General features: G+C 37.9%; 2 protein-coding genes across 2 annotated transcripts; one reads left to right on the top strand and one right to left on the bottom strand.

The window, feature by feature from the left end:
- Nucleotides 1-586: 586 nt before the first annotated feature.
- Nucleotides 587-4095, bottom strand: ppil6 (peptidylprolyl isomerase (cyclophilin)-like 6). The gene is made up of 8 exons (XM_056405787.1): nucleotides 3956-4095; nucleotides 3764-3859; nucleotides 2506-2694; nucleotides 2099-2161; nucleotides 1794-1941; nucleotides 1184-1243; nucleotides 914-1049; nucleotides 587-819 (listed from the first exon to the last, which is right to left on the bottom strand). Exons 1-8 carry the CDS (start codon nucleotides 4028-4030, stop codon nucleotides 708-710), a joined length of 879 nt encoding a protein of 292 aa, XP_056261762.1. The 5' UTR covers nucleotides 4031-4095; the 3' UTR covers nucleotides 587-707.
- A 309-nt stretch (nucleotides 4096-4404) lies between these two features.
- LOC130187794 (flap endonuclease GEN homolog 1) lies at nucleotides 4405-11879 on the top strand. The gene is made up of 13 exons (XM_056405686.1): nucleotides 4405-4656; nucleotides 4787-4982; nucleotides 5068-5244; nucleotides 6073-6183; nucleotides 6270-6343; nucleotides 6438-6523; nucleotides 6800-6950; nucleotides 7587-7623; nucleotides 7726-7806; nucleotides 7892-8022; nucleotides 8111-8172; nucleotides 9125-9274; nucleotides 9786-11879. The coding sequence occupies exons 1-13, from the start codon at nucleotides 4496-4498 to the stop codon at nucleotides 11174-11176; spliced, it is 2808 nt and encodes a 935-aa protein (XP_056261661.1). The 5' UTR covers nucleotides 4405-4495; the 3' UTR covers nucleotides 11177-11879.
- Nucleotides 11880-12099: the final 220 nt, after the last annotated feature.

Here is a 12099-nt window from a genome sequence, read left to right as displayed (position 1 = left end):
TTCCATAACATTTTAAACTAACAAGTCCAAATTGACACAAGGTAGCATGCAAAGACAAAAATGTTGGTATAATAAATCATTGCTAATTAATGAGCTAGTTGGCTTAACTGGGAGGAAACAGTTTGGTATTGGTATTGGTATGCTGCTGTTGTTTTTATTTCTGTTAGCATTCCTGATAAGGAACTACCAGTAATGTGAGCATATGTGTTGCTTTGTCATGAAGATCATGGTGGGGCATAATGCATTCCAAGTGCCTATTGTTTCATTTTGGACAGCTAAAATTGTATTTAGCCATGAACTTTGAGCTGCTTGATCTATCACTGCACCTCTCTCTGAAATTCATATTCAAATGTACTCGTTAGTTTGAAAGGGAAGAAACCTGAGTTGCCCAGCAGTACATTACATAGTTATGTAAGACAAATATTTTCAGTTCCTCCCACCTTATTTTCAGCATTGTGCTTGCATCTCAGTATCTGGACAGGTTTACCCTGGCCTGCTACTCATTATAGAATATCATTAGCGGATATCATAATGTTGGTTCTTATTGTAAGTATTTTGTGAATAAACACATTAAATGTATCATTCAAAAATACAAAGAAACCTTTATAAAAGTATGATAATATCGCACACAGATTAATTGATGTAGCACTCCTTAAGAATGCTAGTAGACAAAAACACAAAACTTATTTTATCTGAGTCATATAGAGCTATAGCTTTAATACTCCACAATCTGTAACTTTACATTCATATTTGGGTCTTTCATTGCAAGTTTTGGCCTCTTCCAATCTCTTGAGGACATCAACACCTTCAACCACTTGTCTAGAATGAAAAATAAAGACACTAAACTTGAGCAAAACTGTTTGACAAATGCAAGATTATACAGACTTGGCAAATTACTGTATGTTATACAAACCCAAAGGCGACATAGGTCCTGTCCATCCAGAGTGTTGGCTGCAGGGTGATGTAAAACTGGGATCCGTTGCTGTGGGGACCCTTACTGGCCATTCCTAGAGTCCCCCGCTTTGAGTGTGAGACAGCAAAACTCTCATCTGAATGGAGAACATGGAGGACACACATTCAGATGAACTTAGAGATAGCACAAGTAAATCCACAAATGTTCATACGAACAGTGTGTTCTCATGATAATATTTTAGATGTCTTAGATTGTTTTCTATATTTTTACCTTCAAATGTTGGACCATAGATTGATTCGCCTCCATTACCTTTACTTTCAGGAGAAATATCTGCGAAATTGAAAGATACAGTAGTTGTTTACAGTATGTGGTCATACAGTGATACTGCATAACAAAAATATCAAGACATTTTTTACATACTTTGTGGATGACTTTAGGTATTTTTATAATATAAACAAGGGCTGGGTCTGTATACTCTTTGAGGAAAAGCTAGGAAGCAAGAGGTGTTCAATGTTTATTTCCCTTGTATTGCTGTTTATTTCACAACAGAACAGTCAGATAAACTAGAAGATTATGTAAGTAAACTGCAATACAGCCCTTAAGAGCAACACAAGAGATAACATTTAAAACAATTATAACGATCAATACAATCCCATTCGTATCTCAAATCACACTACTGATAATATCTTGACATATCTCTCATCTCTACAAGCAGCATATACTGTATGGAAAATACTGTATATCCAGAAAGATTAAATTAACTGCATTGACACTCAAATTGGATGGGCTGTATTTCTATACTAACTGTATTATATTTGTATTTGAAACAAAATAAATTAACATTAACATTGTTACAGAACTGGTGTGGACTATACAGTACCTCCGCCTTGCACCCACCCATTGGGCACTACCCGATGAAATAGAGAGCCCTTGTAGCAGAGTGGGAAGCCGCCCTGTGACAATCCTTGCTCTCCTGTGCACAGAGCCTCAAAGTTCTTTGATGTCTTTGGACAAACATCTGAGAACAGCTGAGGAGGAGGGAAGACAATGTGTCTTGAAAACATCAGTCACCTCTTAACATAAAGGCTGGTTTGAAAAGTCGCAGGGGTGAGATGACGCCGGTAGTAAAAAATGTGATAATACATGAATGTGGATCCAGTACTTCATGTGTCAGTGTTATCTCACCTCAAACAACAACCTCCCCACTGCTTCTCCTGCTACATCAATGTCCATGAAGACAAACCGATGCTAAAATGAAAGTGCAGAGATATATATTCTTTTTCATTTTTACTTGTCAGGTCTTAATATAAATATAAGGTCTTATAATATATAAATTATATACAAGTAAAAACTCACAAACATAATAAATAATATATATAATTATATATATATATGAACTTAAAAAATTAATAAATTGCATATGAATAATCAAATTATTATCTAAATGAATTATGGCTTATTATGGCTAAATTAATTATGACCAAAAACGCATAGACATATTTCCTGATACCCACCACAGAAAGAATATGAACCTCCCATACACCCACTTGTTACCCACATTTGTTATTTATGTGACTGTGATGCTGACTTGCCCCAGTTTTCTGGAGGTGTTTGGAGTAGTAGTCCTCAGTTAGAGCCATATAGAAAGCCTCTGGCCGAGCGAAAGTGAAACTCCACTGATTTTTGGCCCAGCTGGCGAAATCCTTCTCATTACCGAGTAGAACGCCGTTCAGAAAGCACATCAGGCCGCTGGAGTACTGCCACACTTCACCACGCAGCTCCTTGAATCACAAGTGTTGAACAATGGATGTGTTGTGATTCAGAATTTAAGAATAACCATAACGTCAAACTAGAGCAGTATTGTGTTGTGTAGGTGTGTTTAGCTGTATAGTAGAGCATCACATCCATGAGCAAGGTTCTGCAATTTATACAGTCACCTTTATTATTATTTATAACAGCATATGAAGACATTGATGTAATGGGTGAATCTAACTAAGAACATTTGCTCACATAGGGTTTTGAGGTTCTTGTACTTTAGTTGAGTATTACCATTTTATAATACTTCATATTTCTACTATACGATATTTCAGAAAACAAATATGGTACTTTTAACTTCACTACATTTATTTGAGTGCTTTAGTTAATGGTTACTTTACAGAGTAAGATTACACATACAAAATGCTATGATGTGTTTATAAAAAACAATGCATTGTTATATATTTTTTTTACGCAATAGTATACAAATTAATCAAATTTAGCTCTTCTTTAAACATCATTTAAATGCTCCTTACACTGTAATGTGTCAGTCATAATAATTCCATAATGCAATAACATAATCGTAAGTCAGTAGTTATATAAAACTGATATTGTCAATATCCTGTTGCCTAATGAGTAGTTTTAATTGAGACTTTAAGCATACCTCTTTTCACCCATGATACGCACTTAATTTGCCTGATTAGACTGTGCTTCACTAACATCTCTCTCACATTCATATTACTTTTGTTGAACTTGTTCAAGTGGTACAACACAAGTTACAACTCTGTCTTTCTTATTTGTACATGAAGATAACATTACTAGTTTCATAGCATAGTGGAGAGCTTTAACCTGAGCAGAGGTCTTATCAGCCACAGTAACTCAAAAACAGCTTTGTGTATAGTATAGAACCTTTAAGTACATTTTTGAATGCATAACATCTAATTGTAATGGTATAGTTTTACTGGCATTGCTTCACTTAAGTAAGATATCTGAATACATTTTTCACCACTGATGTCGACTAGCTACAAAACACTATGCAGAGCCACAGCACCCATGGACATGCTGGATTTCAAACAATTTAATCAGGTGACTTACCCTTTTTTTGTTGCACAAATAAGTGTGCCAGTCAAATTCAAGTAAAGGTTGAATTTTTGGGTCCAGAAATGCCTCCGGAAACTTCTGCTTTAGTCCCTGTTATGCATAGCCAAAATATATTAGTGTTGTTGTGAGCGTTAAGGTCAGAGAACATCAGACACATAAAACTACAGACTTGATAAAACAGTTTACCTCAGCAATACTTTTGGCAACATGGAAATTACTGTCTTTAATTAAGCCGACAATTTCTATATGAACTGAGTCCATGGTAAGTAAGAAAAACACGCAAAAAACGTAAAAAATGAAAACAAGACCTCAGTCTGTAAACAAGAGCCTCGTATCCATAGCAACAAGCATTTGGAGGCGCTTTAATATGACGTACATGTTAAAATATCCGGCCTCGCTCAATTTTGTTACAGTAGTTCCTTTCTTTCCACCTTGTTTTTAGTGAACGTGTTGTTTGCGTAAATAAGCGCTATATTTACTGTACAGATATTATAAAGTTATTCTGTAACTATTTTGTAGCCACAAATAATGTTCTTTCCATGGCAATGTGACGATAATACAGCAACAAGGCAGCATAGTAGAGAGATAGTCAACGAAGTGGAACGTGACCCAACGGCGCCACTGTTTGAAAATCCGGTTCGTTGTCCTGTTTGTGATGTTTAGTAGTCACGTTTTTCTACTCTTTTCTCGCTGTTAAACCAGTATAAAGCCATTTCGGGGGTAGTTATGGGTGTTCACGATTTGTGGTCTATTGTGGAGACAGTTTGTGAGTCGGTGCCGTTGTACAGTTTGAGCGGAAAGACGCTGGCAGTTGATCTGAGTTTATGGGTGTGCGAGGCTCAGCATGTCCAAGCAATGATGGGGAGAGTTACCAAGCCTCACCTGAGGTAATGTTATCATATCAACACTTAAATTAATTATTTTGTATGTTAGCTTCAATTCTAATATTTGAAACCTTATCCATTTGTACGTCAACTGGTCATCAGTCACCTCAATCCATTGCTCGTTTGTGTGTAGGAATTTATTTTTCAGGGTGTCCTCCCTCACACTTATGGGGGTAAAGCTTGTCTTTGTCATGGAAGGAGAAGCCCCTAAACTTAAAGCAGAAACCATGAGCAAGAGGACAGAAACAAGATTTGGAGGATTGAAAAAGGCTTCTACCTCTAAGTCAACGAATACCAGCAGAGGGCGCTTCAAAGCTGTACTCAGAGAGGTTGGTGGGTTCTTCTGTCTCCTGCATCTCTAATAATAATAATAAGTTCATGTTGTTTTAAGCACACGCTCTCTTACCTCTGTAGTGTGCAGAGATGTTGGATTACCTGGGTGTGCCATGGGTGACAGCCGCTGGGGAGGCCGAGGCCATGTGTGCTTACCTGGACTCGCAGGGCATGGTGGATGGCTGCATCACCAATGATGGAGATGCGTTTCTGTATGGAGCCCGAACTGTCTATAGGAACTTCAACATGAATAGTAAAGTATGTTTGTGAAAGTGTACAAAACACTGTACAAAATCTGGAGAAAGTTGATCCCAAATAATTGGACTGGCGTTTGAATGAAGATATTTCATTGCTCATTCAGGCTTCTTCAATTCAAACTATTCTGGGGATTAGTACTTAAATGTAAATGCCTGTAATCAAGGCTCAGTCCAGTGATTTGCATTAAACTGCATGCAGAACACCAAAGTAACACTTGGGCACCTGTCAAAACTGTGAACTTTCCAGGATTGTGTTTAAACACAAATTCCTTGTTGATTTCCAGTAAGTAGTTATACTCACTATTACTAACATACTGTTAGTTTCTCCTCATACTTAAAAGTGCTTTTTTATTTCATGATGTATAATTGTAACAATTTTAATTCAACCAGTGAAGAGGGAGTGTTTAGTTATATACTAAATAATTATTTTATTACTTATAGGCAAAATCATTAGTCAAGTAAAAGACTGACAACTAATTAATGGATTTAAGTTTTGATCAGTGATATTTTATTACAAAATTTGTCAAGTAAAAATCCCAAACATTTGCTGATTATAACAGCAAATACAAATAGATGGTTACTTTTCTCTTTTCATATCCCTTTGTTTGCTGTCAAAACCAAGGAGGCATGTGTTATGGTAACTTGTGATTGGCATTTCAAGATTTATTTAGTCTCTTACATCATTAAAAATAGTCATACATTAATCAGTAATTAAAAATATAGTTATCTGTGTCATTATCAATTTAATTCTGTTTATTGATGTACCAATACCCAAATTGTAAAAAAAACACCAAATCTGCATAGTATTGTTCCTCACTTTTCCCTCCAGGACCCTCAGGTGGACTGTTATCGGACCTCTCGACTGCAAACGGAGTTACATTTGTCCAGAGAGAACCTTGTTGGTCTGGCCATCCTCCTTGGCTGTGATTACATTCCTAAGGTAGAGAGGACCCTTTCAAATTTGCCACATCACACTCACTGAGATGTATGACCTATATTAACTGTGCATTTCCATGCTTTCTTAAGGGCATACTGGGTGTTGGTAAAGAGCAAACTCTTAAACTTATCCAGACACTGAAGGGACAAACACTTCTGCAGAGGTAGGAAACAAAATCCACTGATCACTTTGTTTCCTACCAGCTGGAGATAACGTGTTGTATTGGTGAACTTGTAACTTTTCTCTGGTTGCTTCAGGTTCATGCAGTGGAAGGAGGATAATGCAGGTGTCTCTGAGAAAGTTGTAAAAAAAGTTCCTCACTGCCACATATGTCGACATCCTGGTGAGTGGAGCTCTGCTTTGAACTCTGACCCCTGTTTCTGAGCCTGATAAGAGGTGGAAAGCAAAGTGGGGGTGTCCCGGATCTCACACATGGCTGATTGAAAACCATTTAACCTGTCATGTTAAAACATACACGTATGTGAGAGATGTCTGAACATGCCTCTGATTTTACACCCAAGTTGTAGTAATGCATTTTTTAAATTTCTCTCCTCTCTCTCTGTCCTGCTTCTCCTGTTCCATTAAGTATTTATTGTGATTCGTCTTCTTTCGTTTTCAGGCTCATCAAAGGCACATGAGCGTGTCGGCTGTGTGCTTTGTGATAGTAAACATTTCTGTGAACCTCAGGATTTTGATTACCAGTGTCCCTGTGACTGGCACCACTATGAGCAGACCCGTCAGGCTTTGTCTTTCGAGGCAAATATCAGGAAGTACGTGACCTTCTGTAAATAAACAGTTGCAAAACAAACCTGGAATAGCATGAGAAAACAAGAACATAAAGGCAACTTATTAAAAAGAAGATCAAGACTAGTAGCGTTATAGTAAATTTATCAGTGAACATCTTCATTCAGTCAGAGGAAGTGAAATAACTGATAATGTTACTTAAGGACTGAAACAATTAGTTCATTAGTTGATTAGTTAATTGTTAAAGAAAATGATCACCATAGATTTGTTTGTTTTTTGGCTATTCATTAAGATATTTTTAAGCAAAAATGGCAAATTTTTATTGGTTCAAGTTACTGAAGTGTCAATGTTTTGATAGTACCCTTAATATCTTTGGGTTTAAAACATTTGATTGGGCACAACAAGATACTTGAAGACCTCAACATAGACCTGGGAACTTCCGATGGGCATTTTTCACTTTTTACTGACTTTTTATAGCTCAAGCAATTCATCAAATAATTGAGAAAACAATCAGTGAATTAATCAAAAATGGCTGCAATCGTGAGTTGCAGCTCTAAATCATCATTAAATACTTTTTAAATATTTAAAAGATTTTTCAAAGATGATTTCAAAGATGGGTTGTTTTTATGTTACGTTTATTCTGTGTTTCGTTTCTTTTTCAGGAAAACACTGGCAAGTCAACAGTTCCCTTTCACAGAGGTACAGCTGTTTTCATCTGCTATGGTTTCTGTGTTTATTGTTTCAGACACTAGTATAACAATCTACAGTATTAACTTTTACTGCTTAAATTGCATTTTGCAGATCATTAGTGAGTTTCTGATTTCCAAAGATAAGCCTGTGTCACATTTCAAGAGGAGACAGCCAAACATGCAGCTGATGCAGGTAATTGGTTTATTTAAAGTGCTTCTTCAGTTAGTTGTTTAGTTACGTCTTTAGTGGGCTGCATGTAAAAATTTGTGTTTTCCAGAAATTTGCCTGGGACAAGATGGAGTGGCCGAAGCACTACACCTGTGAAAAGGTTTTGGTCTTGATGACCTATGCAGAGTTGATGAACAGGAAATATGAAAGAGAAATGTCATCCCAAATCAAGCCCCTCAGGTAAGTCCTACAAGTTAATTTCCCATTTCTAACAAAAAAGTCTCTTCAGTGACTTAATAAAAGTTTATTTAATTTTTTCCTACAAAAGAATATTGAAACCAAGAGTGAGGAATGCCATCGCTTGCTTCGAAGTCATCTGGAGCACACCAGGTCAGTTAAGACCTTGTGGAAAATTTTTATTTACACTCTCATTAGACAAAGTATTTCATCCACTGAATCATTTATTCTCAGTTTTCCTGCAGTCTTCTTTCTCTCATATTAGAAGATAAGAGAAAAAACTATATCTAACGAAACATCCTGTGAGTTGAGTGACATGACTGCTGCATTAAACAGAGGCTGGGGTGCAGGGTGCTCGTCACCGGGTTGTCTGTTAGTGACTGGTTGTGAGGTGGGGTTCAGAGGTGACAGATCAGTCACAACAGCCACTAGGTGCTAAACTGGCTTCCTCTCAAGGCTGGGAAATCTGTCATATCAAAGTCCACTTCACTAACAAGCCTGCCTGACATGACTGGCCTGAGAAAGTCTCAATCAGCTAACTAACGTGGTTCCAAATCACTTATATTACATCATGGAAAATTAATAGTTTTAATACAACTAAAGGGTTGTATTGTATTGTGCTATTATAAAGTTATTGTGCCTGAAGTCACCGATTACAAATAAATGGTTTTATAATAGAAAAATAGTGTCTTCAGCAGATTAAGAAGCGCCTTCATCCAAAGTACTTCCCTGTAAACTGTAGTCCCCTGGTTCAGATATCCCTGACTGTCCTGTTTTATGTCTCAATAGCAGAGTTTGTTGGAAATGTGGGTTAATTTCCCCAAAAAATACATTATCATATCATAAACTGTTGCAATAGTTTTGATTGCATTTATGATTTAAAAGACTGAAATGTGTATTTGCAATCAGTATAGTATATAAAATTTGCCCATTTTGTTGTTGGGGTTGCAGTGCAAATGCAAATCATGCAATATAGACAGTTAAATTTCCTCAAAATAAACCCCAAAAAATATTTTAAGAGCAGCAGCCATTTACCGCAGGCAAATTTGACCTGACCTTGATTAATTGATTTATTGACTTTTTTTTTTTTTTTGGTCTTCTGCAGAACATTACGTGTTTCCTGAGGATCAGCCTGCAGAGGGTCAACATGAGGTGAGGACAGTAGAGGAAGAGTCTCTCTTCCGTGTGGCCTTCCCAGAGGTGGTGGAGAGTTACCTGAGAGACAAAGCTCTAGCTGAAGAAAACAAGACCAAAAGTAAGACAATACTTTGTAATCTTCTCTTTAAAGAAATTAATGTCAGGAGGGGATTTTTCTATCTTCGGTCTTAGAAAGTTAACCATGTCTGACAATAAATGTGAATAATGTTTCACAGACGTGACAGGCTAGAAGACTTCCCACACTGGGCTGACAAGGATGTTCTGATCAAAGGCACCTGGAGCTTTGACTTGTTTTTCAAGGCTGTCTATTACAGCCGCTCTGACACCTGAAAATGTAGAGTTTGGCAGCTCAGCCTGTTCACACCAAAGGCTTTGATGCAGCTGAGAGGTGTCTGTCTCACAGGTCTCGCTGTCACTTTGTGCAGGTTGTACTGTGCTCCTCCTGGTTATCACTGCTGTAGAGCTCCACTGTCTAATGTGTTGTATGGACAACTAGCCACTGAGATTGAAAAAGTTTCAGTCAAGAGATACCAGTGAAGGTATTCAGAGTAGCCGTGAACTCACTCAGACAAAGATTTTAAACGTTTGACTCTACATTTGCTTTACAGAAAAGAAATCAAAGAGGAAAAAGGAGAAGCCATCTGATGTCTCTGATGGCATTTCGGACCTCTTGGCTCAGATGAGCCTTCAGAGTTCCTCCTCAGCAAATGCTACGACTCAACCACAAACACTGCTCCCTACCATTTCAAACACAGAAAAACCAGAAGTGGTGGTTTTGGACACTCCAGTCAACCATAAACAGCATAGTAACTCAAAAGAAGACCACAGCAGTCTGAGTAATTGCCCCAGCACTCCTCTGTCTCATGCAGAATCGGAGGCTGTTGCTTCACCGTCTGTCTCTGTTGTTATTGATGCTCTACACCTGAGTGATATCGACTGGGATGCTTTGTCCTTCACGTCTTCTCCAACTCTTCAAGCGGCTACAGACCACACCACTGAGCCCAAGCGGAATAACTCCACAGATGGAGATGTCAAGGAAACAGAGAGTGAAAAAACCAAGCAGAATACCTCAAGTGATGTCAAACAAGCAGACTCCAGATCAGCTCCAGAGCTGTGTTACACAGAGTGCCCTCTGAGGGACAGGGTGCTTATGAGGAATACAGCCAAAGCTGTAAACCAGAGGGAGTTACACAATGATGTGGTGGCAAAGCAACTAAATTACGAGTTAGCCTCCCTCGAACACATTTCCCCTCACAGCTCCAACTTAAAACCAAATGGACAAATCTCCCGTAAAGATGGAGGTGACGGTAAATTGACAGGGAAGGAATCTGATGTTAACAAAAAAGAACCACTCATTGATAAAAGCCAGAGTGTAAAGAATAAGGCAGAAACAGAAAAGGCATTAATATCTCCAGTACCAGATCAATGTAAGCCAAAGGACAAATGTTATGGTTCCCAAAAGCCACATCAGAAGTATAAATTTGTCAGGACAGCCATTTCATCATCTGCTGTCCCACGACAGAAGTGCCACTCTGACCCAGGTCAAAGTGACAAAGACAGGAACGTGCCACAGACCACCAAGAAGAGTGTATGTTTGAGCGTGTGTTCATCCAGCGAGGACAGTGACACAGAGAACCAGCAGTTTGGACCCCAGAGAAGGGTTAAGATAAAACCCATAAATAAGATCATGGCCAGCTTCATCACAGACTATGCCCTGATACCGGTTTCTGTGCCCAAAACAAACAAACAAACAATGACACCGGCCCACAGCCTTCAGCTAGGAGGATCTCAGAGACACAGCACAGATGTTGAGATAAACACAACACCTGTATCGACGAAAAGCAGATGCCAGGATGTCCCACCAGCTATTGTGGATTGTCATGTGGCCTCTCCAGCTCCAGCTTCACCTATCACTGTGATAGATAGTGATGATTCAGTGATTGGTATTGAGAGTCCGCTGCCACTGGCAGAGAGACTGAGACTCAAATTCCTGAAGTGAGCAGCATGGTTACAGGATGATGGACAGAAACATTTAAGTTATTTTATGTTGTTATAAATGTGAAAAACTCAAGGTTCACTTACTAGCTTTTTACAGTAGAGCTGCAACAATCAGCCGATTAGTCAATTGACAGAAAATGAATCAGCAGTTATTTTAATAATCTAATAATGGTTTGAGTAATTATTCAACATATCAAACCTTTGATGGTTTCAGCTTCTCAAATATGAGAATTTGCTGCTTTTTCTTGTCTTAACATAATAAATTGATTCTATTGGGGTTTTGGCCTGTTGATCAGGCAAAACAGGACATTTAAACACTTAGGGATTTAGGAAATTGTGATAGCCTTTTTTTTTTTATGTTTAAATACCAAACAATTAATAAAGAAAATAAAAGTCAGTCTATGCTTTGCCATAACCTGTTACTGTGATCCTAAATGTAACTTTTTCTGTAAAACAAGGGGGAAGTATTAATGTCAGTTTTGATGAGATGTGGTTTGAAAACACCGACTAACTAATTTGTGTCAAAATGTTTCATCTGTTTCTTTACATGTTTATTTTTGCGTGTTTATAAGAAATACATTGCACATAATAATTATGATACAGATGATTATAGTAAAGGTGTGCTATTGTATGTTTGATGGATAATTTTGAAAACTAGACTGACTGCATGCCCAGTGAGCAAAACATGAAAGTGTTCGAATAAAGAAAAATTTCTTTAAGACAGTGTTGTTGCTAAAACCAATCGTACCACAAGCTGTTGCTCTGACCCTGAATTTAACAGTTGATGTAAATCAGGTGAGGCGCTTGTGGATTAGCACAGTTCTAAGTATTAAATGCCATATTATGGCACCACATGTGCTTAATTTCTCCCACTGTTCTCTGACAAGCTAAATGTCACTTCACAGAGCCAGAGAGAGAAGGCAC

Source organism: Seriola aureovittata, chromosome 19 (genome assembly GCF_021018895.1).
Source record: "Seriola aureovittata isolate HTS-2021-v1 ecotype China chromosome 19, ASM2101889v1, whole genome shotgun sequence".
In the NCBI taxonomy this organism is placed as follows: Eukaryota; Metazoa; Chordata; class Actinopteri; order Carangiformes; family Carangidae; genus Seriola; species Seriola aureovittata.
This window is presented reverse-complemented; position numbering and strand designations above follow the sequence as displayed.

Bases quoted from the DNA above. Each gene is read 5' to 3' on its own strand.
- ppil6 (XM_056405787.1), bottom strand. From the start codon at position 4,030: ATGGACTCAGTTCATATAGAAATTGTCGGCTTAATTAAAGACAGTAAT. The intron at 2,162-2,505 runs GCAAGTCAGCAT...CTTTCATTTTAG, and splicing joins AACACCTCCAGAAAACTGGG to CATCGGTTTGTCTTCATGGA. The intron at 1,942-2,098 runs GTGAGATAACAC...CCTCCTCCTCAG, and splicing joins TGGGGAGGTTGTTGTTTGAG to CTGTTCTCAGATGTTTGTCC.
- LOC130187794 (XM_056405686.1), top strand. From the start codon at position 4,496: ATGGGTGTTCACGATTTGTGGTCTATTGTGGAGACAGTTTGTGAGTCG. The intron at 6,524-6,799 runs GTGAGTGGAGCT...TTTCGTTTTCAG, and splicing joins CCACATATGTCGACATCCTG to GCTCATCAAAGGCACATGAG. The intron at 6,951-7,586 runs GTACGTGACCTT...TTTCTTTTTCAG, and splicing joins TTCGAGGCAAATATCAGGAA to GAAAACACTGGCAAGTCAAC.